Source organism: Phoca vitulina, unplaced genomic scaffold, assembly GCF_004348235.1.
Source record: "Phoca vitulina isolate PV1807 unplaced genomic scaffold, GSC_HSeal_1.0 scaffold88, whole genome shotgun sequence".
NCBI classification, from domain to species: Eukaryota; Metazoa; Chordata; class Mammalia; order Carnivora; family Phocidae; genus Phoca; species Phoca vitulina.
In genome coordinates this window covers 441320-466855 of record NW_022589791.1, presented here as the reverse complement: position 1 = coordinate 466855, position 25536 = coordinate 441320, and the positions used below count along the sequence as shown (strand labels likewise).

General features: G+C 38.5%; 1 protein-coding gene across 6 annotated transcripts in view; it reads left to right on the top strand.

Annotated features, from left to right (window-relative positions):
* ARMC4 (armadillo repeat containing 4) overlaps positions 1–25536 on the top strand; it is a 187099-nt gene that overhangs the window by 36918 nt on the left and 124645 nt on the right. For 5 of the 6 annotated variants that reach the window (XM_032395839.1, XM_032395838.1, XM_032395843.1 and 2 more), the window contains 5 exons: positions 17989–18135; positions 18532–18741; positions 22148–22390; positions 22731–22841; positions 24781–24935. In XM_032395839.1, the coding sequence (XP_032251730.1) occupies positions 17989–18135; positions 18532–18741; positions 22148–22390; positions 22731–22841; positions 24781–24935 (866 nt within the window). The remainder of the gene's footprint in view (positions 1–17988; positions 18136–18531; positions 18742–22147; positions 22391–22730; positions 22842–24780; positions 24936–25536) is intronic. The other variant, XM_032395840.1, reaches the window with a different exon arrangement.

Sequence of the window (25536 nt, the reverse complement as noted above, 5' to 3'; positions counted from 1 at the left end):
CCACAGTAGCCAGCAGATATTATGACTTGCCACCATTTTACAACTTGCAGTATGGTGTGGCGGCAAGAGCTTGGAATTTTTTGAAGTTGGACTACAGCCAAATTCTAGGCTGTGTCACTTACTAGCAGTATGGCTGTTGGTTATGGTTTTGAGCCTTATTTTTCTTAACCTATGGAATAAAGTTAATACCTGTCCTATAGGATTACTTTAGGGTTGGAAAAACATATTTGAGAGATGTGGCATAGTGTTTGGTACATTGTAGGTGCTTAAAATATGTATCAGTCCCATTTTATTACTCTCAACAGTAACATGTGTGAAAACATGTTACATAACAATGGCCTATATAATGTATTTAAGACTTGAATGGGGGCAGGGCGAGGGAAATGATTTGCCAAAACCCAGATTAATACTAATGGATAACTGATATTGATAATGTCTAGGTAGGCCAGGTCTAAAGCTGTAGTTGAGAAGTACTTGTAAAATTAATGGTTTTACTTAGCTCATAGTTTCCTCCAGCTTTTCTACGTCTTAGATCAAAGGAACCAAGGGCATTTGGCAGTGGCTTTGCATATGTAAAGATATTTATGTGACTCCTAAATTACTTAAGGGTACTTTTCTGATGCCTTTGAGATCCTTCAAAGCTGACAGGTAAAATAGTTTATATGCACATTTTTGTGAATTCAACAAACATCCTCTGCATGGACACAGACTTACAGCTGAAAAAGTTCATTTTGCAAGAAAAATATGCCCCCTTTTTGAGCATGGCCCCAGCTGCAATTCTCTGCATCTCTCAGAAAAAAATTCTATGTTTTCCTGAATTCTGAATCCCAAGAAAAATTAGTCAAGAAATTGGGAAATTGGGAAAAAGTATTCTAATTCCCCATTGCGACATAGATTTCAATGGCCAAACCAGAATCTGGGCAAGCAAATAAAATATTTTCATTGTTAAAACAGGATAGGAGCTTCGATGAAGCAAATCCCACCTTGGCTATGCTTTTGAAAGCCTCTTAACAATTTGACCCATGTCAGTACAAAACAAAAGAAATTTTTTGTGTGTGTTTGGAATATTTGTCATGAAACAAAAATCAAGACCATTAGGATGGTTAATGCTTTGTTTTAAAATTTCATCTTATAAGAATAATATGTTATAAATAATAAATATTTTTATATCATCTTTCAATTTTAAAATGGCTTCGACTTGGCATTTGTTTTGTGGTAATGTTGCCTTCTTTTAGTGCTATCAAATATCAGGTGGAGATCATTTTACATGTTACTGCAATTGATATGTTTGAGGTTGTTTTTTTTAATAGAAAACCTCTGAAATTTTTAGCATCTCTATCACAAAAAAAAAATGATTTACTGTTTATTATTATGGAAAATGTTCACTATAATGGTCATCATTATTACCTAAAACATACAAATAAAATTTGGGAAAAAACATGGAATAACTTATTTCAAGAATTCCTGAGAATCTGGGGGAATTTTGATTTCTTTTTTTTTTTTTTTTTAAAGATTTTATTTTATTTATTTGACAGAGAGAGAGAGAGAGACAGCTAGAGAGGGAACACAAGCAGGCGTAGTGGGAGAGGGAGAAGCAGGCTCCTGGCCGAGCAGGGAGCCCGATGCGGGGCTCGATCCCAGGACTCTGGGATCATGACCTGAGCCGAAGGCAGACGCTTAACGACTGAGCCACCCAGGCGCCCCGGAATTTTGATTTCTTATTTGGGGATCTTGACTATTCATATCCGTCAGGAATTTGGAAACCCTCGCTGAAGCACCAGCTGGAGTTCAGGCCCCGTGGTCAGGCACACCCCCTCGGCAGGTGTCTTTGCATACAAACCATGAGATCAACACAGTGGCCCAGCCCAGCACGCATAGCACCAGTGTCCAGACTCAGGAGACCTTCCCGTTGGTACCCCTGCTACTTTATTGGAATGTGGCTCTTCCCATGATCTCTCCTCTTCTCATGTCATTCTGGGGGGGGAATGGCATCAGAGAACTTTGCCACCCAGCACTTCAACAGCTTGAGCCAGATGGACGCTGCAGCTCAGACATAACCTTTTGGAAGAAGATTGTAAGAGCCCTGGGGTTTATCCAAAGAATTCTGGTCTCTTTATTTCATTAGTCAAAGGAAATAGAGTCAACGGGGAAGAAGCATGAGGCAGACTAACAGAGCAGTTAGAAGCATGATCTTCCATGTCGGAAAGACTCTGGTTGAGTCCGTGGTCTGGCCACTTACTGGCTCAGTAGCCTTGAGGTAGTTGGCTGACCTCTCAGAGCTTCAGTTTTCTCATCGGTCAAGGTGGCAAAAACAAAAGTTCTCGTGTTTTAAGGATTATTATGAATTTCAAATAAAATTCAACACATGTAAAGTGCTTTGCAGAAAGTACTCAGGACTTGTTAGCAATAATAATGACTTCTATTACTTTTACTACATATATTACATATTACAATAATAATGACTGTCTATTACTATAGACAACATGGGGCATGGAGTCTTCTTGACTTGCACAGCTGGCCCTCAATTTTTGCTTAAATTTTCTAGCAACCAATAAAAGGAGGGAAATGCAGTGAGTTAATACAGTGAGGGAAAGGCTCTTACCATTATAAGGTAAAAATAGCCCAGTTGCGAATGTGTGTAACTGATCCTGGGACTGAGAGCAGAAAGAATTTTCTCCCTGAGGACTTATGAAGCAGACAGTGAGTGTGGTAGTGAATGACATCCTTAATAATATCCTCCCAGTGAACATGGCAATGAGAGTTTCTCATAATAGCCTAACTATTGAATAACTATCTTGAGTTTTTCAACTATTTAGGATAAGTCCATATAATATGAGGCCAAACAGGGATGCACTATTTCTGTCCCAGAACAGCTAAGGAAAACATTTACTGATGAAGTGCTGCTTAAGCCTGCACACGTTATTCATCAATAAATCATGTGCAAATGTGATACTTTTGGCCAGACAGTAAATTGCTTGGAATTATTATAGTTCCCACAGGTAGGTATTCTTAACATAGCCAATAAAAGAAAAAGTATATCTACAAATGATTTCAAGCTTTTTGACACAGATAAATGTTTTATATGGGAACACAAAAGGTTATTAAAAGTCTATGAAATGCAAAATTGAATGTCTCTAGGTAATCTCAAAATAAATACACCTGACATTTTAATTTGCAAACTTATGCCTTTAAATATAGGCTTACACTAGCAGAGAAATGTTAATGTTGACCTGACTTTCTACTTACCATTTTCCAAGTACAGCAATGCCTGTGATTATTGAAAAAAATTTGATGAGCTCATTAATACCCAAACAGGTCAACGAACTATAGCTTGTTATTTATCCAGTTATGAGCTCAGATCTTGGCACGTAAGTAAAGGGAGTTTGTATTTAATTATTTGGCTTTGACATACATTCATTTCAACTTACAAGTTTTATATATGTATATATTCTTTTAATCTGGATTTTTAGAACACAATTTAATTTTTAAACTAATGAAGACTTTGCATTTTTACTCACCAACCTTCCAACTTCTGTTCCCCCCCAAATAACTTGTGACTCTGTGTCCTAATTCCAAATCAAGCAATCAACCACCTTTTCCACTTCCTTAGTGAGAAACACTTACATTCGGTCTTCTGCTGTCTTTATGGTTCAGCTTCTCTGTCTTGTCAGCTACGTGAGTGGAAGGACCATATTAAACTCATTACCGTGTCTTGCAGGGTGTCTAGCCAGTGAGCACAAGCCTGCCTCTCCACCCTCTCCTCAGACGGTGTGATAGGGAGAGAATTGGTTCCCAAGGGGCTAGGCTATGCTGTTCTTTGTGCTGAGCTCCTGGAGAACTGTTTTTCCTCCCTCTGCTGAGCCCTTCTGCTGTTGACGTACGTCTTCCCCACCTTCTCTTACTCTCCTCTCTCCTCCTTTTCCTGTTCCCTTTCTCCTTATAGATATGTTTTATTGCTGTATTTGCTAGCTTTCTAGGATATTATTTCCCTGCCCCGGCCGGGGCTGCTTTAAAATCTCGCAATTAGAAATGTTTTGCTTTGGATCGATTCCAGCGATTGGAGAAGATAGTTTGGTAAGATGTGTGCCCCACATTAATTCTGTGAGTTTTTGTAAAAATGCAGAAGTTTTACTCATTAGTCAATTATATGGAGAACCCCTTTGTGAAATAGGAGAGCTGTGGAATTTTATTTTGTTTGGAAATGTGGGTTAGTCACAGGTATTACAGTATTATAAATTAGTACAAATGGGTACTCTTTGGTAAAGTGAGATAAAACATTGAAAGGCTGTAACTATAAGTAGATCTGCCTTTCATACACATCTCATACACAATGTTTGTATCATTAAACTGAAGAATGAATTTCTGGACACAAGGTTTCAAGCCTATTGAAATCCATTTCTATGTAGATTGAAGGAGGATGGGGGATGGAACTTAATACTATAGGATAAATAAATCCGAGAGAAAATCGAGGAGACTATAGAGTGATGCCAAGAATGCAGTTGGTCAAGATTTTAGGTAGTTTGGAGGGACAGCAGAGACTGGGTGTAGAATCATGCTTTATCTCCCTTATAGGCATTTCCTTGTCACTTGAGGATAAGATGTCAGTACTACGCTGGCATCAGCTCCAGGCTCAGATGGGAGATTATTAGCAAGCAGGCTTGGAGATGTCTGCCCCTGCTCTGAAGGGCTTCATTCAGATGGTCTTATTCCTGAGTCCTTGCTGCAATAATGGAAGAATCTAGGGTTAATCCCCAGGGCCATGTTCCCAGGTGTGTCTCTTCCCTACAGGAGGCCTATTTCTACACCTGGGATTTTGATCAGAGCCCAGCCAGGGAATCAGGATGATGAAAACATGGATTTAGAAAGCTGAGTCCAGCAGCAGGTGGTATGCAGACTGAATCAGGGTGGGAAGAGACAGAAGGCCAGTGACAAGGGGGTTACATTGATAGTGAGAGTGTGCTGGGGGCTTGGAATAGAATAATGTCCTTGCAAGCAGCAAAGAAATGACTGGGAAAGAAAACAGGCCAGTTTATGAGGAGGCTTTGATTTGGGGCAGATTAAGTTTGAAGAGAGTGAAATACCCAAAGAGAAATGCCCATGCCATAGTTGGAAATAAAGGACTGAAGCTCACATTCTTCATTAGAAATCGAACTACTGCTTCAGAAACCAGGGGAATGAATGAGCATGTGGAGCATATGGGCTTATTTTTGGCTTTTTATTCAAGATTGAATATGACTAATCAGAAAGTAGCTGCTTCCCATTTGAGTTAGTACAACCAAGGCAATATTTTTATTTTTTATATTTTATTTTTTTTAATTTTTTTTAAAGATTTTATTTATTTATTTGAGACAGAGAGAATGAGAGAGAGAGAGAGAGCACATGAGAGGGGGGAGGGTCAGAGGGAGAAGCAGACTCCCTGCTGAGCAGGGTGCCCGATGTGGGACTCGATCCTGGGACTCCAGGATCATGACCTGAGCCGAAGGCAGTCGCTTAACCAACTGAGCCACCCAGGCGCCCAAGGCAATATTTTTAGATCAGAATTCCAATGTTATCCCAATGGCAGTCTTTCCTTAAGTATTAGTTTGCCATCTTACAAACAGATTGCTTCATCGGCCTTTTTTAAAAAAAAAATCTTAAAGAAAGTAACATTTTATTTGGTAATTTTATGCAACTAGCCAGTAGATAAAAAAAGATTAATTAAAGAAAGATAAATAGCAAAGTTTGAAGCAAAAAGAGAAAAATGTTTAGTTTCCTTCCAGTTGAAAGCTCCTACACACTAAAACCAAAAGTGATCTAGCCATGAAGTTGGGAAACAATGCCCTTTTTAATGTAAATTCACAAATGTGATATCATTCTTGAATCTGAGATCCGTGCGATCATTGTCCCTGGGTCCCAGGGGGATGGTGATGTTGTCTGGCCGTGTGTCACTCAGTGGAGAGTGGCCAATGTAGGCTGCTGAGTGGCAGCATATGATCTCAGCTGGGCATCACCGCACATCTATCCTCTTTCCCCACCCACCGTGTGTTGGTGCGGGGGAGTGCCTAATTTTTTTATTGTATTTGAGCAAATTCATGAAACACTGGTGTTGATTTCACCTTGCATGTGAGCCAGGGGTCTTGCTAATTAGTCTTCTGTTATGTATCCACAAATTCAGATTTCTCAGGCTCTGAAAAGTGAAGGTACTTGGTGGCTCCCCCCAACCCCCAGCTTAGCCATGACATCTACTTCACCGTGACATCTCAAAGAATCACATCAGAAATTCCACAAGGCTTCCCAAGAGACACTGCAGGCTCTGTCCTTGGCACGTTTTGGATTTCCCCTCTGGGAGGGGATTCACCGCAGAGACATTTTGGAAACTTTAAAACCTTTGTTAAAGACTACTTTTGTGGCATTCAGTTCCTTAATGATCTTTCAGGAACTGATTAAAAACATACACACACACACACACACACACACACACAACCACCTTAATTGGTTAAAGAGTTCTTCTAAGTGGTAATTGGGAGTTATAGGATTTTTCATTGCAGGAATTTGATGTACTTTGCAATCAATTACAGTTAATTAAATTCCTTTCCCATTACTCGGGTTTTGGGTATGGAGGGGCAGGTAGTGTGATCCTTGTTTCACTGGTGGAAAAGCTGAGAAATAGTTCACTCTGGGCCACACAGAAGGCGAGGCGGCCGCGGGCCAGGCTGGTGTCCCGGCTTCTATCTTTACTGCCTGTTGCCTGGTTATTCTGTCCCTCTGTCAAGAAACTCAGGGTCCAGACGGCCTGCAGGCCTTGCTATTGTATGCTCCTATTTTCTCTCTCACTTGGTTTTCTTCGTTTGAGTAAGAGACCTATTAAACAGGGAGCATTTCTTAACAAAGGAATTCAATGTTCATTTTTGGAAGGCAGTATGAGAGTGTGCTCTTTTGCTAAATTAAAGAGACGGAGAAGACTGTGATAGGACAGTGTTATTCATGTTCAACATACTCTTTAAAAAATGGAAAACGGTGGCCACTGTTTATAGATCAAATAAACGCCAGTAGTTAGGAAAATTACTCCCACCTTCCTGAGAAACAGTCTTAAGTTAATACATATAGTGTTGCATTGATGTGGGTTAAATTTAAAAGAAAATGTCTCCATGACAAAAAAAGAGCAGGAGGAGTTTTGTACTTAGAAAAAAAAAAAAAACAAGACTAGCTGTTATAAATCATAAGATATTTTAAATTGCATCATCTAAAAAATTTCTTAGTAGAGTTTGCATTTATGCAAACTTACTCTTAAATAATGCAGTGTAAGTCATGAACATATTTTAAGTATTTGGATTACTTGAAATGTGTGTAACTTGTATGTTCATATATTGCCCACAAAAAAATTATTCCTTTTTTATGACAAAGGAGGTAATGGAAGTGATGGAGAGGCTTATCTCCACAGAGGAATCTATATTCTACAGATAAACTAATAAGCTTTTTAGTTTTTGAGCTATAAATTCTTTTTGCCCCTTGGCTCTCATAAACAAACAAGAGTGGAGAAAGGCAAAGATAATTGGCCAAGTATGATAAAGTAACGCTACTGAATCATAACAGTTTATACCACCATTAGCTAGCAATGTACAACCACATCAACTTACCTACTGAAAAATGACATTAAAAATCTCAAGGGAAGTTTCTTAAGCTTTAACTCATTCATCCATCCATCCATCCATCCATCCATCCATCCATCCATCCATCAATGCATACTGTGAGCTCGCCCAGCTAGAGTATAATATTACACATTGTACGATATTACACATAGTACGATGTACACATAGTACACTATGTACACATAGTACGATATTACACATTGCCCATCTAGCTAGTCATAAGATTTTGATTGGAAAGAATTTTGCTAAGTTTTATGTGCCGTTCTGTTCAGTTTTATGTAATCTGAAAATGTAATCAATCTTTTGGGGGAATTTGTTGCCTGATGTGTTTGTAGCAACACTATATAGTTTGTTCCTCAAAGTATGCTTTCCCCCAAATTTATTTGAGAGGCTAAATAAATTGTAGAAAAGTAGCGTTGCCTAGTTCCCAGTTTACATAATGCTCTAGGCTGCTTTACTTTTTATTTTAAAAACACATATTCATGTCCTATTATAGAAGTTTGAGCACACTGAAGAATTTATAAATAGAAGAGTTCAGGAGTAAAAGGTACCAGATTTGGTATAAGTGATCTTTTCATTTTATAGACTTCCATTGTATATACTTCCATTGTACTCATTATTAGAAGTTGCGTATTTGTAGGAAAAGTATTAAGCTCCAGGTCCCTTTTTGGTCCACTAGCCTTTGCCATTCCCACTGGCAAGGGCTGTAGCTCCTTTCCCAGCTCCTGCCCCCTGGGTGGGTGTGGCTGGCTGTGGCCTCCTGGTATTTCTGTGACATGCAGGGCTTAGCAGAAGCTTCTAGTTCTTCCTTATTTCCCTTCTGTATTTAAATTACTAAAATCTTATAAAAATAATACATTAACATATGCCCTTGGTAAAATTTAAGCAATGCAAAAGAATAACAGGGAAAGCTCCCTTCTAGATGTTTCTGTGTATATACATATATAATTTTTATACACAAAATGAAGTCATACTATTTGTTATGCTACAGTTTGCCTTTGATATTAAATGTGTTCTTGGTGATCTTCCATATCCGCCTCAGTCCTTTTAATTACCACGTAATATTTTACTATATGTATCTATCAATAACTTATGTGACAGTCCCCTTACTGGTAACATTTTGTCTTGTCCCCCAAATCAATTTTTATTATTACAACATTGCTGCAGCAAATATGTTTATGTATTCTTTGGATATGTAGCCTATTTCTGTAGGATAGATTCTTTGAAGTGGAATTGCTTGGATCAAAGAGTATGGACATTTAAAATTTTGATAGTTCTAATGGGACGGTATTATTCAATGGGTACAAGTGTTAGTTTCACAAGAAGCTCTAGAGAGCTGTGCAACATAGTTAACGACATTGCATTGTACATTTAAAAGATGTAAGAGGGTATTTGATCTCATGGTAAGTGTAAATACCACAAAAAGGGAGGAGGCATAAGAAAACTTTTGGAGGTGATGGATGTGTCTGTTACCTTGATTGTGGGGATGGTTTCACAGGTGTACACATAAGTCCAAGCTCATTAAATTGGTTACATTAAATATGTGCAGTTTTTTGCATATCAATTCCACCTCAGGAAAGCTATTTTAAACAAGAAAATATACACACAGTGAAGTGTGATAAGTACTCCACCAAAATTTTTTAAATTTAAAGGAAAGTAATGAAAAGTAAGAAACCAACCAAGCTTGGTTTGTATTAAAAAAAAAAATGTTTTTAATAGCTCCTTACACAAAGCAAATGTCAATTTACACTTAATTAATAATATACCAGTGATTTCCAACCTTGAATGCAGAGTGAAATCAGCAAGGCTCCTAAAAACAAAACAAAACAAAGCAAAGACCCCCGATGCCCAAGTAACATCCATGGAAGTTTTAAACGAATTGGTCTGAAGTGGGGTCTAGGCATTGATTATCTTTAAAATCTTTCCAGGGTATTAAAATTGTTTGTCTAGAAATAAGATTCTTTGTTACAAATTCTCACTAATCTACAGTCTTTTTTTATTTCTTATTTTGGCTAATTCCAATTGGGGAGGGAATGTATCATGTGTGAATTTGCATATTCCTGATTACTAGTGAGGTTGATAAATCTTTTCATGTGTCTAATAACCATTGTATTGTATACCTTGCCTATTTTTCTGTGGTTGTCTTTTGATTCTTAATGCAAATTAATCCTTCGTTATATTATTTGCAAATATTTTCTCTCAGTTTGTCATGTCTTTTTATCTACTCTTCTGTTTGAAAACTTTAAAATTGTACATTAATAACTATTACTGCCTTTCCTTCATGGCTATATTATAAAGTTTTGTGTCTTAGGAGCTAGGAAGGTTTTTCTGAAGTCATTCCAAGAGAACAAAATTTTTTCTATTTCCTCCTGGTAGGTTTATAGCTTAAAAAAAAAATGTTCAGATCCTGAATCCATCTTGATGTCATTTTATGTGTAGTGTGAGGTTGGGATCTAAGTTTACTTTTTTTCTTTGATGGAGAGTCCATTGTTTCAACACAGATTATTGGCTCCTCCACTCTTTCAGTGATCTGAGATATTATGATATTGTCATCTCATATGTGAGAGTTTGTTTCTGGATCTTTCTCCATTACATTGAGTTATTTGGATGCTCCCATGCCAGTTCCATGCTGTTTTAATTACTGTAACTTTGGTGTATTTTAATATTTGATTGGCCAGAGAGTTTTCTTAAATTTTTTAGAACTACTTTTTGCATATTTTCCATTCCAGATCATTTTTAGAAAAGTTGAAAATCAAATTAGAAAAAAACAAAAACCTCAAAAATGCTGTTGGGGATTTTGGTCAGTCTACATGAATTTATAAATTACTTTTGGATAAATTGTAATTTTTGTCAGGTTTTTATTTAAATTCCAGTTACTTAACCACAGTGTAATATTAGTTTCAGGTGTACAGCTTAGTGATTCAACACTTACATACAACACCAGGAGCTCATCACAACAAATGCCCTCCTTAATCCCCATCTCCTACTTAACCCTTCCCTCCCACCCACCTCCCTTTGGGTAACAATAAGTTTGTTCTCTCTGGTTAAGAGTCTGTTTCTTAGTTTTCCTCCCCGCCCCCCTGCCATGTTCATTTGTTTTGTTTCTTAAATTCCACATATGAGTGAAATCATATGGTATCTGTCTTTCTCTGATTGACTTATTTCACTTAGCATTATACTCTCTCTCCATCCATGTTGTGGTAAATGGCAAGATTTCAGTCTTTGATGGCTGAGTAATATTCCATTGTATATATATATATATACACACCATGTCTTCTTTATTTATTCATTAGTCAATGGACATTTGTACTCTTTCCATAATTTGGCTATTGTTGATAATGCTTCTATAAACATTGGAGAGCATGCACCCCTTCGGATCTGTATTTTTGTATCCTTTGGGTAAATACCTAGTAGTGCAATTGCTGGATCATAGGGTAGTTCTATTTTTAACTTTTTGAGGAACCTCCATACTGTTTTCCAGAGTGGCTGAACCAGCTTGCATTCCCACCAACAGTGCAAGAGGGTTCCCCTTTCTTCACATCCTTGCCAACATCTGTTGTTTCCTGTGTTGTTAATTTTATCTATTCTGACTGGTGTGAAGTGATATCTCATTGTAGTTTTGATTTGTATTTCCCTAATGATGAGTGATGTTGAACATCTTTTCATGTGTCTTTTGGCCATCTGGATGTCTTCTTTGGAGAAATGTCTGTCTGTATTTTCTGCCCATTTTTTAATTGGGTTATTTGTTTTTTGGGTGTTGAGTTTTATAAGTTCTTTATAGATTTTGGATACTAACTCTCTATCAAATATGTCATTTGTAAAAATCTTCCATTCCATAGGTTGCCTTTTAGTTTTATTGTTTCCTTCGCTGTGCAGAAGCTTTTTATTTTGATGAAATTCCAATAGTTTATTTTTGCTTTTCTTTTTCTTTCCTCAGGAGACATATCTAGTAAGAAGTTGCTACAGTTGATGTCAAAGGTTGCTGTCTGTGTTCTCCTCTAGGATTTTAATGGTTTCCTGCCTCACATTTAGGTCTTTAATCCATTTTGAATTTATTTCTGTGGACGGTATAAAAAAGTGGTCTACTTTCAATCTTTTGCATGTTACTATCCAGTTTTCCCAACACTGTTGAAGAGACTGTCTTTTTTCCATTGGATTTTTTTTATTATTATGTTATGTTAATCACCATACATGACATCATTAGTTTTTGATGTAGTGTTCCATGATTCATTGTTTGTGTATAACACCCACTGCTCCATGCAGAATGTGCCCTCTTTATACCCATCACTTGGCTAACCCATCCCCCACCACCCTCCCCTCTAGAACCCTCAGTTTGTTTCTCAGAGTCCATAGTCTCTCATGGTTCGTCTCCCCCTCCGATTTCCGCCCCCCTTCATTCTTCCCCTCCTGCTATCTTCTTCTTCTTCTTCTTTTTTTTTTTTTAACATATAATGTATTATTTGTTTCAGAGGTACAGATCTGTGATTCAGCAGCCTGGGGTGGGAGGGACGGGGTGGCTGGGTGATAGACATTGAGGAGGGTATGTGCTATGGTGAGTGCTGTGAATTGTCCATTGGATTTTCTTTCCTGTTGTATTTATTCAAGATTGTTGAAGATTAATTGACCATATAGTTGTGGGTCTGCAAATTTTAATAACATTCAGTTATCCTATTCAGCAACATGGTATGGCCATTCATTTATTTTTAAATTTGTATGTATTTTAGTAAAACTTAATAGCTTCTTTTCCATATATTTTCAACACATTTCTTGTGAGATTTACTCCTTGATATTTTTGTTATTATTATTTTACTAATACTGGCATGGGAACATTTTTCAAATTACACCTTTTGATTTGTTATTCTTAGTGTATGGGGGGAGTTACTCATTTTTGAATGTTGCCCTTATATCCAGTCACTTTATTGAGCTATTTCTATTAATTATCACAATTATTCAGTGTAGTCTTCTGAATTTTTTTAGGAAGGCAGTTATATTTGCTACAAATTTTTCCTCATTGCAATGACTAGGACATTCCAGCAGATTATCTATTTCTGTAAATGTTCCATGTCTATTTAAAAGGAATGTGTAGGGAATGCTTGCATTGTTCCATACCCATTCCCAATAAAAATTCTCAGCAAACTTGTAATGCAACAGTCTGAGTCTAATTTCTTTTTTCTTCTGGCACAGTATTTTCTCATTTTCTTTCCTGGAGTTCTCTTGAGTCTCATCTCTTGAGTCTGAGGTTTATGAGTGCTGAATCATCAGTATAAAGTCGGTTTGCAAATAAACAGAAGGCAAAGCAATGTATTTTTTTTTTAAAGATTATTTATTTATTTATTTATTTGAGAGAGAGAATGAGAGACAGAGAGCACGAGAGGGAAGAGGATCAGAGGGAGAAGCAGACCCCCCGCTGAGCAGGGAGCCCGATGTGGGACTCGATCCCGGGACTCCAGGATCATGACCTGAGCCGAAGGCAGTCGCTCAACCAACTGAGCCACCCAGGCGCCCCCAAAGCAATGTATTTTACTACCTTGACTTACGTGGTCATATGCCACTCACTCTGAGCATTGACTTTTTTACTGTTTCTGATCCTGGGAGATGAAGAGTATCTGTAAGCCAACCTCTGTGCTGGGTGCCAGGCCCTCTGTCATCATCAATAAAATAGTCACTGGCTGGGCTTCACTTTTCTTGCTCTCTGAGTGGCATGTTTGGAGGAAAAAAGTGCTGAGAACCTTGAAAGCCAGCTGGATGGCAGTGTGATGGCTGTGTCACCTCCCCAGGTCTCACCCACTGCCCCTTGAGTGCAGACAGTAGGGAACAGAAAAGGGGCTTCCACTCCTGATTGTGCCTCTGCCTGCCTTCTTACCTCGCTGTCACCATGTGGGACCCTGACAGGAAGCTCCGAATGATGGCCCTGTGAGCATGTAGCCCACCAGAGTTTCGTCCACTAGCTTGATGGTATCCTTTTCTGAACCACATTACTTGAAGTCTTTATGACACATAATGAGTCACCTTGACCTCTTAATCCCAGTTACCTCTTCTCTGGATAGCTGCAGTAACCTGCATGGTCTCCACATGTCCCATTTGCCCCTTCCTTGCAGGGGCCTCTTCAGCCGGAGTGATCTTTTAAAAATGTACTCAACTCATGTGAGTCCTCTCTCTCTGCCCCAAAACAACACCCTTGACTATTTCCTAACAATCTTGAATAAAGATTAAAATCCTCAACCTGGCCTATGGGCCCAGCAGATTCCTTTGCCCACCTAGATTTTCAACTTGTCTTGGACCATTTGCCACTCACGCTCCGGGGCTCAGCCACACTGGCCTTCGTGAGGTCTTAAACAGGCCATGTTCCCCTCCTCCATAGGGCTTTACACGTACTGTTTCCTCTGACTGGCATGCCTTTCATCACGTCCCTCCTCCTCCACCAGGGAAGGCTCCCACTCTGTCCACACCTCAGTCCAGACATGCTTTCCTCAGGGAAACCTTTCCTGAGGTCCCGGCCCAAAGTCCCCTATTGCAAGCTTCCATAGCCGGCTGCTCTGTGTTGCTCTCCCATATTAGCACTTCCTAAAGTTTTCATTTATTTGGATGGGCTTCAAATATTAAAATCTTTCTTCTCCACAAAACTTGATGAGCTCCACAAGGCAAAGACCAGGTCTGTTTTTGTCTACCAGGATGTCTCTAGTTCCTGGCATCGGACTCGGTGAATAATAAGTGTGCAAATTTGTTGAATGAAAGAATAAAATAGTGGTTGGAGGCAGCTTGCTCCCTGATTTAGTCTCGAATACATTCGTCATCTCAATTTCGTAAATGTTTATTTCTCTGTTATCAGCAGTGAGGGGGGTGGAGGTAGGTATTAGTCTATATACCAGATATGGTAATACTTTTTTATTTCAAATATTTTATTTAAAACAATGAGAAATATTATTTAGAAAAGTGTCCTCTACTGACTTTCTCTTTCCAAAAGAAAATTTGAGGAAAATGTAGGAAAGCAACATTCATTCAACTTTTGCACGTTGGAAACGTGATTTTGACAATAAACAAATGTCTCCCGGTCATAGAAAAGAATGCAAACTGCAAAGTATCCGAAGGCTGACAGAGCTGGGAGATGTCTGAGAAGAAGCAGGGGCGGGAAGACGATGAGCAAAAGACTAGTACTAATTTAAGAAGTGGAAAAGCTCATTGGAGGCATTCTTCAAAACCCTTCAGAAGCTAGTAAAATAATATTTTACTATGTTTTCTCCAGCTCTTAAAACTTCACAAATGCAAATACGTGATAAAATGTGAAAATAAGTATTGGCAACTCATTACATTCTCAGGGGAGATTTAATTGAAAAATAAGCATATTTGCACTGCTTCTCCTTAGTAAGATGTTTATGGCATCTGGTCAAAGTAGAACAAACATTCGAAAATCCTTTGACATAGCTGGTATTTAAAGAATAGCAATTGGCTAACATTTGTGGCTCTGTATGTTGAATATTTTGGCTCCCATCCTCTGGTATTCATTCTGAAAGATTTATAATCCTTTGGGGAGCGTGGTCAGTGACAAGAGTAGAACTAAATCCTGAAATGTGGAAAAACTAACTTTCCCTAATATAAAACTGTTCTAAAAAAATCTCTCAAGCCTATGAATATGTTTCCAGATTTTCAGAAAAAGCTGATGATTTACAGAATTTTTTTTTCTATAAGGATCTAACTTCTTAATGATAAATGTAAATTTTCCATCCTTTGGCTTCAAAATTGGCTTAGAGATAACTCAGAAAAATATAACCTCTTACCTTTTGGGCATCTACTGCAATCACACGACTCTTTAAAAATGTTATGTCATTGGTTATGATGCATATGATGAAATAAAGCACAAAAGATAGAAATAATCTAGAAGAGAAAAATTTAGGAGACCTCGAAATGAAATAGGAAACAATGACTGTGTCGAATGTGTAAGTAGAAGAATGCTACCAAAGAAAATACGATGCAAGAATAGCAGTCAAGAAGGTCCTTGATCATGAGCAACTGAGAATGCCAGGACAGGACATTCTCCTTCAGAGTTTGATGTGTGTGGGTGGACTCTCTTGGCCTGACTGAGGCATGACATGATTTTTGACATTTTCTCCCTTTCAAGTCACACTTGAGTCTGAAGTCACTGCCTAAGAACTCTTCTATCTGAAGCTCCTGGTTTGCATTTTTAAACTTTTAAAGTGGGAGCCCAGCTCTGCTCCTTCGGGTACCCCAGGGGGATTTTCTGGCTCCTTTTAACCCATTTAAAATTCAGCAAAAGAGCCTTGTTAAATAATTCTCTCTCTCTCTCTCTCTCTCTCTTTTTTTTTTTTTTTTGCTTTTTTCTATATTATTTTCTTGAATTATGGTTAGCATTTAGATTCTCCTTTGTGGTTTATTAAATATCTGCCTTCTCTTTTTCTAAAAGTAAGGCACCAGAAGTGCTAATGTGTGTGTTTGTGGGGGGGTCCTATACCCCCCAAACAAGGGAGATTATAAAATTGAAAGTAATAAGTGAAGGATTTACTATTTTATGTTTCAAAACCAACTGTAGGACAATTGGTGGTGTTAAAAATTTCTCTCAATATTGAGAAAAAGACATTAAAAGTTGTAAGAACAAAATTCACTATTTTCAATGTAAATAATAAAATGAAGGCTTATGCCATTCTCAATTTAATCTTGAATATAGAGGACAACCTGGGTTGCCCAGAAAGAAAATTAGTATGGAAAACAGACATTGACAGTGGTCTCAGCACAGGATAGTGGTTTGTAACATTTTTAGAGATGTAGAGGGATTTTTCTGAAAGGGTTAAGAGGAAAGGCTGAAGTCTAAACCTGTCCATCTTTTTGATACTTGCCCTTTTACAATCCCACTTCAGCTTCTTATTTTAAAAGTAACACATTGTGTTGAACTCACGAGAGGATTTGCGTGTGTGCGTGTGTGATATGAAAGAGGGGGTTGGGCAGCTTGAATATAATTTCCATTTTTGTGCTAAGTGTATATATTATATCTATGAACACGTATATACAATAGATATAGCAATATAAAGTAATAATTAGCAAATGAGAATAAACATAATTTGTAGGTGTCTTTCCTCAAAAAGGAGAGAGAGATTTATTTGAGGCCATTCATACTATGTTTTGATTTTTTTTTTTAAGATTTTATTTATTTATTTGACAGAGAGAGAGAGCACAAGCATGGGGAGCAGCAGGGAGAGGGAGAAGCAGGCTCCCCACTGAGCAGGGGGCCCAGTGTGGGACTCGATCCCAGGACCCTGGGATCATGACCTGAGCCGAAGGCAGACGCTGAACCGACTGGGCCACCCAGGCGCCCCTATACTATGTTTTGAGGTTGAGATCCATGGCCATCTTTCATGAGCACCTTTTACAAAAATAGTTTATTCTTAGCTCTGTTAGAAATATTGCTCTTGTGTCTTATGAACTATTTCAGAGCTTATACTGGAACTCTTATTTACCATCCAGTCTTAATAGCAGAAGTAAGATGTACTATGCTGTGTCCTTCAGAAGATTTGCAAAGCATTAATGATGGGTGGACATTGCTTAAGAATTCCTGCGATGAATTCTGATTATAATTTCCTGGCAGGTCTGTTTCACTGATCAATCATTAATTTTTTTTTTAAATCTCCCAGATTGTTTTATCTTAAAGGAGCCATTCCCCACTACCCTTGACATCTGGTGATTAGCTAAGCAGACGTTGATTGCGTGATTCTCTTCATTGGGCCAGCATTGTGCTCACCATACTGAAGGCTTCTTTTTTTTGTCCTTTATCCACACACTGAGTCATCTGCAGTTCTTAGTGGAATCACCTCCTCCTTCCCAACCCCACGGCTCTTCTCCCACTTACGCCCCCATCCCAGCAGGGATCATCATACCGCTTCCCTCATGGTTTCCCTTTTCCAGGTTTCCCCTGTTCCAGACTGTTCTACATACATCTGTGAGAATCATTTCCAGACACGGTTTGGATTGCACAGTACTCTGTTCAAGAACTACAGGGACTGCCTGTTACCTCAACATAAAACTTACATTCCTCAGTGGATCTCTCAAGGCTTGCCCCTCGACTCTCTTTAATGTACTAATACCGCCTAATGCCCTAGCTGTTTAAAGCAGACAGACCACCTTTAAATGTTGACTCTTAATTGGAATAACGTTTTATGATACTCTGTAAAGCTTTCTCATGCTTCAACTCTACATGATTCATTTGACAAATTATAACCCACTCAGAGAACTTAAAGAAAGTTAACGTACCACGTATGGGGAGACACATTTCCCAGTTCATGGATTCATAACCATGAAGTAAATACGGAAGCATGATCTTATTTAACCTTTCTGTGGCCTTGCACCTTTGTAGGGAGGAAATCAGATAGCTACAGTGATTGCATTGTGCTCAATGAAGGATTTCAACTTAGCGCAGGAGACCTGCCAGTTGGCAATCAGGGATGTCGGAGGCCTTGAAGTTTTGATAAATTTACTTGATACAGACGAAGTCAAATGTAAGGTGAGTGGCTTACCTTACATGGGTGACGAACCTCGTTCATACCTCCATGTGCTTCCCTTTTTACTGATACATATCTGTCCCTTCTGCTTCGTTCTTGTCTTTGCCTGCTAGCCTCACTGATAACTTGCTCCTTCGGCTGTTCGCTGCTCTTCTCTTCACGGCTGTTCTTGTTTATCTTCTGGTTCTTTTCCATTAGTATGTGCTTCTTAAATGATGAATGTTTGTCGGCATAATTGAAGGAAAATGAGGCTATGGGTAACACCTGGGAATACAAAGTATTTCCTTAAAAAACTTCACTGGGGAAGGATTTGAGGCAGACTTGGAATTTTTAAAACTCCAGCACTGGTTATGCATTAAGCACTTATTTTCACCTCTAACTTCTATTTTCTCATTTAGATTGGTTCATTAAAAATCCTGAAGGAAATCAGTCATAATCCTCAAATCAGACGTAATATTGTTGACCTTGGGGGCTTACCAATTATGGTTAATATACTTGATTCTCCACATAAGAGTCTGAAATGCCTGGCAGCTGAGACAATCGCAAATGTTGCCAAGTTTAGAAGAGCCCGACGGGCAGTGAGACGCCACGGGGGCATCACCAAACTGGTGAGTACCGCTGACATTGTCATCAGCACACCCCTTGCCACCGAAATGTCAACTCCTCTTGTCCTTCCTGGCCACTCCCGGACGTTAAGTAACCATATGTGTGTTCTGGGAACCTTCTTTTTGTATAACGTCCTCGAAAACTATTGTTGTATATTTACATTAGCAACTGGCCAGAAAACATGTCTGATCTTATTTTTCAAAGAAACGTACGTTTAATAAAGAGATGTAATTTGCACCTACTGCATTGGTGGGGATACATTCGTGTGTGTGTGTGCAGTGTTAGTGAGGGGGTGGAGACCCACCTGGAAAGTGCTCTGGTAGTCCATGCTCTCCGCCGTGGTGACCTCACCTTGAGGACTGCCCCCCAAGGAGACCGTCAGAGCTGTAGACACTTATTCATCTCATTGTTACTTATAAGGGTGACAACTGAAAACAGCATGTTTACAATACAAGAGCAGTAAAATCATATGAAGTATGTCTCTAGGAAACATGTAGAGTCAGCTATCAATATTGCATTTTTGAAGTCTATTTAGTAGCAAGGAATAAACGTATGTATAATATTATATAAAACTCTGACAGGATCAAAAACTGATTGACACCTATGATCCCAATTTTCAGAGACCTACCTCACAAGTATATAACAGCTTTTTAATAAAAACATGTGAAATAAATACACAAAATTGTTCACAGGGGTTTCCTCTGAAATAACTACCAATTTTTCTTCATATTTTCCCACATTTGCCAATTTGTTGTATTACTTTTATAATTTAAAACATGGTTATATCAAAAACTATCACTGAAAGAAATAAGTGAGTTTCTGCTCAATACTCATGTGAAGAAAATACAGTGCAATATGGAAGTGCATTTTCATCCACCTTCGGAAGGATCAGGTAGATCTTGTGTTCCTCCTACAGCTTTTACCATACTGGATGGTCTCCACTTCTGCACTTTAAGCTCCTTAAGATGAGAGACATGTCTTATTCATCTCAGTGTCATTTGCAGCACTTAGCCCAGTACCTTACACATATGAAGGGTTAATAAATATGTATTGAATCAATATGCATTTAATGTGAATGCATACACAGGGAAATGTGTTCAGAAATTAAGAGATTCTGTGTACAGATTTCCTTGACTTACAGTGGAGTTATATGTCCCAATAAACCCATTATAAGTTGAAAATATTATAATTTGAAATGCATTTAATACACCTAGTCTTCTGAACATCATAGATTAGCCTTGCCTGCCTTAAACATGCTCAGAATACTTCTATCTATAACCCTATAGTTGGGCAAAATCATCTAACACAGGCCTATTTTATAATAAAGTATTGATATCTCCTGTAATTTATCAAATACTGCTCTGAAAGTGAAAACAGAATAGCTATTTGGGTACAGAATGGTTGTAAGTGTACCGGTCGTTTACCCTTGTGATGGTGTGGCTGACAGAGCTGAGGCTCGCTGTTGCTGCTACCCAGCATCGCAAGAGTGTAACATACATATCGCTAGATCGGAAGATCAAAATTCCAAGTAGGAGTTCTACTGAATGGATACCACTTCCACACCATGGTAAAGTTGAAAAATCATAAGTTGAACCATCGTAAATTGGGGACTGTCTGAATTCGCTTGTAATCTATAGAGCACTATAGAATGTAATTATTTGCTTTGAAAATAAGACAGACATGACTGGATGGATGGATAAGTAGACGGTTAGCTATGTGATAAAACAAATATGATAATGTTAATTATAGAATCTAGGTGGTATATACATGATTTGCTGTATAATTACCATACAGTTCTTTCAGCCTTTGTGTATGTTTGAAATTTTTTCATAACGAAATGTTGGGGGAAAGGTAATTATTACTATGATTATCAGTATTCTGCTTAAATAATGAAGTCATACAGTAGGCTGATGTGGCTGTCTACTGGAATTTCTCACATTAAATTATAAGAATGAATAATGTAACTTAAAACTAAACTTTATTTTTATGGGAGTCTTATATATCACATTCAGGGAACTAGAATTTGGACAATCGCACTTACTCAGTAAATTAAATAATGCCACACATTTTAATATAAGCTTAAGTGATAGCTAAATTAGGAACAGGAAGTGCAGTGATGGATCAGGCATTAATAGACTTGTAATTGCTAGGTTGAGAACACATCTGGGAAAGATCAGGATTAGGGACCCATTTTTGGTTTGCTAACTATGTGAGGGTAGGGGACATACAGATATGAGTCCCCAGCCAAAACTGGAAATGAGGGAGATCACTCAGTGCAGAGCAGTGGGCCAGTTATGACATCAGAGCAAGGGAATGGAGGTCAGAATCAGAGCAGGCAAGAGGGCACTGGCCACAGTGGGGTTTGGGAGCTTAGATGGAGGTCAGTCTCTGAAGAGGCACACCCAGTAGAAACCTGGGCAGAAGATAGGAAGTCTGAGCAAGCAGGGAGAATGTATCCAGGCAAGGAAAGATTGTAAGATTCAGTGCTGTTACTCTTGTGGCCAGTTTCCACATTCCTCTGGATGTATGGTATACTGAAAACCATTTCAAACATTTCTTGAAATGTCAGGTACAAAAACGTAGGTGGCAGGAACATCAATATAAATAAACATATGTCCCTGACTACGATGAATGTCCACCTGAGTGTCCACCTGACTCAAGGCAGTCCCACCAGATTTCTCTCCCAGGAAATTGGAATTAGGAATCAGAGGCTCTACTTAGTCTGACTACTCTTTTCTAAACTCAGGTGGTGGTCATGATTATGTGGACATTTCATGGAATCTGGCCTGCAGAGAGAGAAGAATGGAGTAGACATGCATAGGATAAAGACAGCCCTGGGAGCCCTGGCTTCACTTCCTCTATGGACCACCCTCACCTACTGCTGTTTCTGTATAAATTGCCTTTCCCTTAAGGTCTCCAGTGACTTTGGTTATTGCAAAGAAAAGAAAGGATCCTGGCAGCTATGCCATGTGGATTGGTTGGTTTCAATAGTACAGGGAGAGAGCCATATCCTCTGAAGAGGTCTCATGGTTTTAAGAATATACAGGCCATTCTGTTCTCGTTAGAAAGTTCTAATGGCTTTAGGGAGCCTAGTTTTCTGAGATACCAGGGCTGAAGATGTAGTATACAAATCTTCCTAATGTAAATGTTATAGCCATATTAATACAGTCTTGGTGAGATTAAATTTCCTGTAGGAAGAAAATATAAAGCCTCCCAAATCTGGAGGAAGGTATTTTGAAGGGTTTTGTTTCTTTGCTTTCATGGACTATGGTGTAGTATGAAAATTAATTCGTAAAAGTATTCTTATTTTTGATGGTGGTTAGCTTGGTAGCAGCCCTGTAGCTATTGCAGGATATGTTGTTTTATCTTAAAGATTCCCATGTACATCATATTTATCTATTCTTGTAGGTCGCTCTACTCGACTGTGCACAGAATTCAGGAGAACTGGCTCAATCAAGTCTGTGTGATGCCAGAGACGTGGAGGTGGCTCGCTGTGGGGCTCTGGCATTATGGAGCTGCAGTAAGAGTTATATGAATAAAGAAGCCATTCGTAAAGCTGGGGGCATTCCTTTGTTGGCTGGCTTACTGAAGACTTCTCATGAGAACGTGCTAATTCCAGTGGTGGGAACACTGCAAGAATGCGCATCAGAGGTACGCAAGCCAGCTCTGCTTCCCTTGCTTTCATTTATCTTAACTCTCTTTAGTTGAAAAGTAATTTTTAAGATTATTGTGACTGCTAAGGATTTTTTTTTTTTTTTTGAGAAGTCGGCAGTCTTTTAGAAAGAGAAGATGAAACTAATAGAACATTAATTAAATTGGTACCTGGGTGATATATTTCTGGAAATGTTGAATAAATTCTCTTATTATATAGTTGTGTTAATCTTGGACTTTAGTGTTTATTAAGAGTTTGTTTGGCATAGTTATTCGTAAATGTAAATAGATACTTATATTCATGCATTATGCATGTAAATATTTAAATGTGTATTCCTAGGAAAGTTACCGAGCTGCAATCAAAGCAGAAAGGATAATTGAAAATCTGGTGAAGAACCTAAGTAGTGAGAATGAACAACTGCAGGAACACTGTGCCATGGCCATCTACCAGGTATGGTGAACTCCCCAGACAGTCGTGGTGTTCTTCGGATGGTTAACATGATGTTTCTAAATGTGAGGTCTCATTCTCTGGGGTTAGAACTCAGGAATCTGCATTTTTAACAAGAACCCCCTGGGATTTTTCTGCACACACAGGTCTGAGAACCACTGTCCTGTGCTAATGACAGGTTCCTGTATATGTGAGAGAGAAACCTGCTCCAACATGTCTTGATTATTTACATTTCTGGAAGCCACTTATATATCTTAGTCTCCTCAAACAAGTTACTTAGTGTAAAATAGCTAAATATATACATGGTGCCCTATTCAGTTACCCTATTCAAACATGGCGGTCTTGGGAAATTTATCTTCTGCCAAGACAAGATGGATGGTTGAATGAGTGTGTGCTTTTGTGTGTGTGTGTGTGTGTGTGTGTGTGTTCCTGTTTTATCTTTTTATTAATTTATTTTAATCTTCATTAACTTTTTGTGAGTTATGCATTTCATAGTATGCCAGAAAACAGAAGAAAAGATGGCCTTGACGAATTAGTAGATGGCTGGTTACTGACCACGCCAGCTTCTACCCATCAGAGAAATCAGTCGATTTCCTAGAGAAATGCATTTTAAAACATGCACGGTGAGGGTATGCCAAAAAGACAGAGTCAGAGAAAGGGATTCATGTGAGTAGAGGATTGTATTAATTTTCTAAGGCTGCCATAACAAAATACCACACACTGGGGGGCTTAAATAACAGAAATTTATTTCCTTATAGTTCTGGAGGTTACAACTTTGAGATCAAGGTATTGACAGCATTGGTTCCTTCTGAGGACTCTCTCCTTGGCTTGTAGATGGCCATCTTTATGTTCACATGAAATTCTCCCTCTGTCTCCACATGTTCCTTTCTCTGTGTCCTAATATTTTCTTCTTCTAAGGACACCAGTCATATTGGATTAGAGCCCACCCCAGTGACCTTGTTTTACCTTAATTACCTCTTTAAAGACTTTATCTTCAAATATGGTTACATTCTGAGTTATGGGGGTTAGGACTTTGACATATATCAGTTTTAAGGGAACACAACTCAGTTCATAGTGAGGATATATAGCCTTGACTTGCATATATGCCTCATATGAGTAACTATGAAGGATTGGTTGAAATAGTGATTAATTCTTTAAAAGCTGCAACTGAACCAGAACCGAAAGTCATAAATAGAAGATAAACATGGCAGGTGCCTTGTGGTGCATTCCAGTGAGGATTTCTTCTAGTGGCCCTCATGGATGATGCATGACATGCATCTGTATCATGTGGCCTCAGAGACCAACTGTATGCCTCGGATGATAACATATCTATACTAAATTTATCATCTTTTTGCTCTGTAACCTGGGAAGGGTGATCAGCTGGGAACCTCTATGCAGTACTTATTTATTTCAAAGGATGACACAAATGTATGGATAAACATATGTGAACATAATGTCATTTGCTATTGATAAAACTCACTGCTCTGGGCATAAAAACTCTATTAGGGAAATGCTCATCTCTTAGCTTTTGGGGGTCACTGAAGATCAGACTAAAGCTTTATCACTCATCTATCTTCTCCACTGTATTTTCCCAAGACTGTGGGTTGCATGACTGCAGAAATCCTCCATCCATGCAGGTAGCATTCTAGGTCTCTTACCAACCTCTCTTTCTGTCTTGGTGGAAGCCCACACTACCTCAGAATGGCTTGGCAGAATTTCCAAGTATGTAGAAACTTCTAGACATTACCAAAATCATGTAAGGGAAGAGAGACACTGTCAGATAGAGTATAGTATAGAGAAGAATTATATTTTACTTGGAGGCCCCTTCAGAAAATGATACTCTCTGAGTTTCATAGTCACTAGCATGACAGCCTCTTTAGGAATCACTGAAAGCTTGATATGCCTTCCTCACTGACAGGCTCTGCTCTGACTTTTTGTGTAGTGTGCTGAAGACAAGGAAACCCGTGACCTGGTTAGACTGCACGGAGGACTTAAACCCCTGGCCAGTCTGCTCAATAACACTGACAATAAAGAACGGTTGGCCGCGGTCACGGGGGCAATATGGAAATGTTCCATCAGCAAAGAGAATGTGACCAAGTAAGAGAAGCCATTCAATATTCTGTGATAAAAATATGGCCATTGAGGAATAGTGGTATTCTTAGTGCACAGAAACTACACTGTGTACACTGAGTCCTTCAACTAACATCTTCTCTCATTAAGATATAAATGTTTCTAAATAAAGTGTAGATGCATTTTAAAAAATGGCATTGAAACACATTCCCGTAATGTTATTTTAATAGTCAATCCTAATGCTATTCCTATAGTTTTCATACACGTATGTTCTAAACTAATTTGGCAGGATTAAGGTATTTTTAGAAATGCAAGACTTCTACTTCTCATCCCACCACCTGGCAATGGTTTTCTGTGCCTCACTCAGTACTAAGTACTAAGGGACTTGCTAATTAATCTATCTGTGTGAATGGGCTCTTTTGCTTACGGGTAGCCATATAAATGACGAGTATCTCCGATTTCCTGTAGAGACCTATGAAGGTGCGGGGATAAATCTTTAGAGATGGAAGTGGTTCCATTCCTTTTCCTTTTTTAAAGATAAACAAGATAAATCAGCTAAATGCCAACTAATCAGTTAAAGAGCAGCCATTTTAAAATGGTTTTATTGAATTTTAATGTATTTATAAAC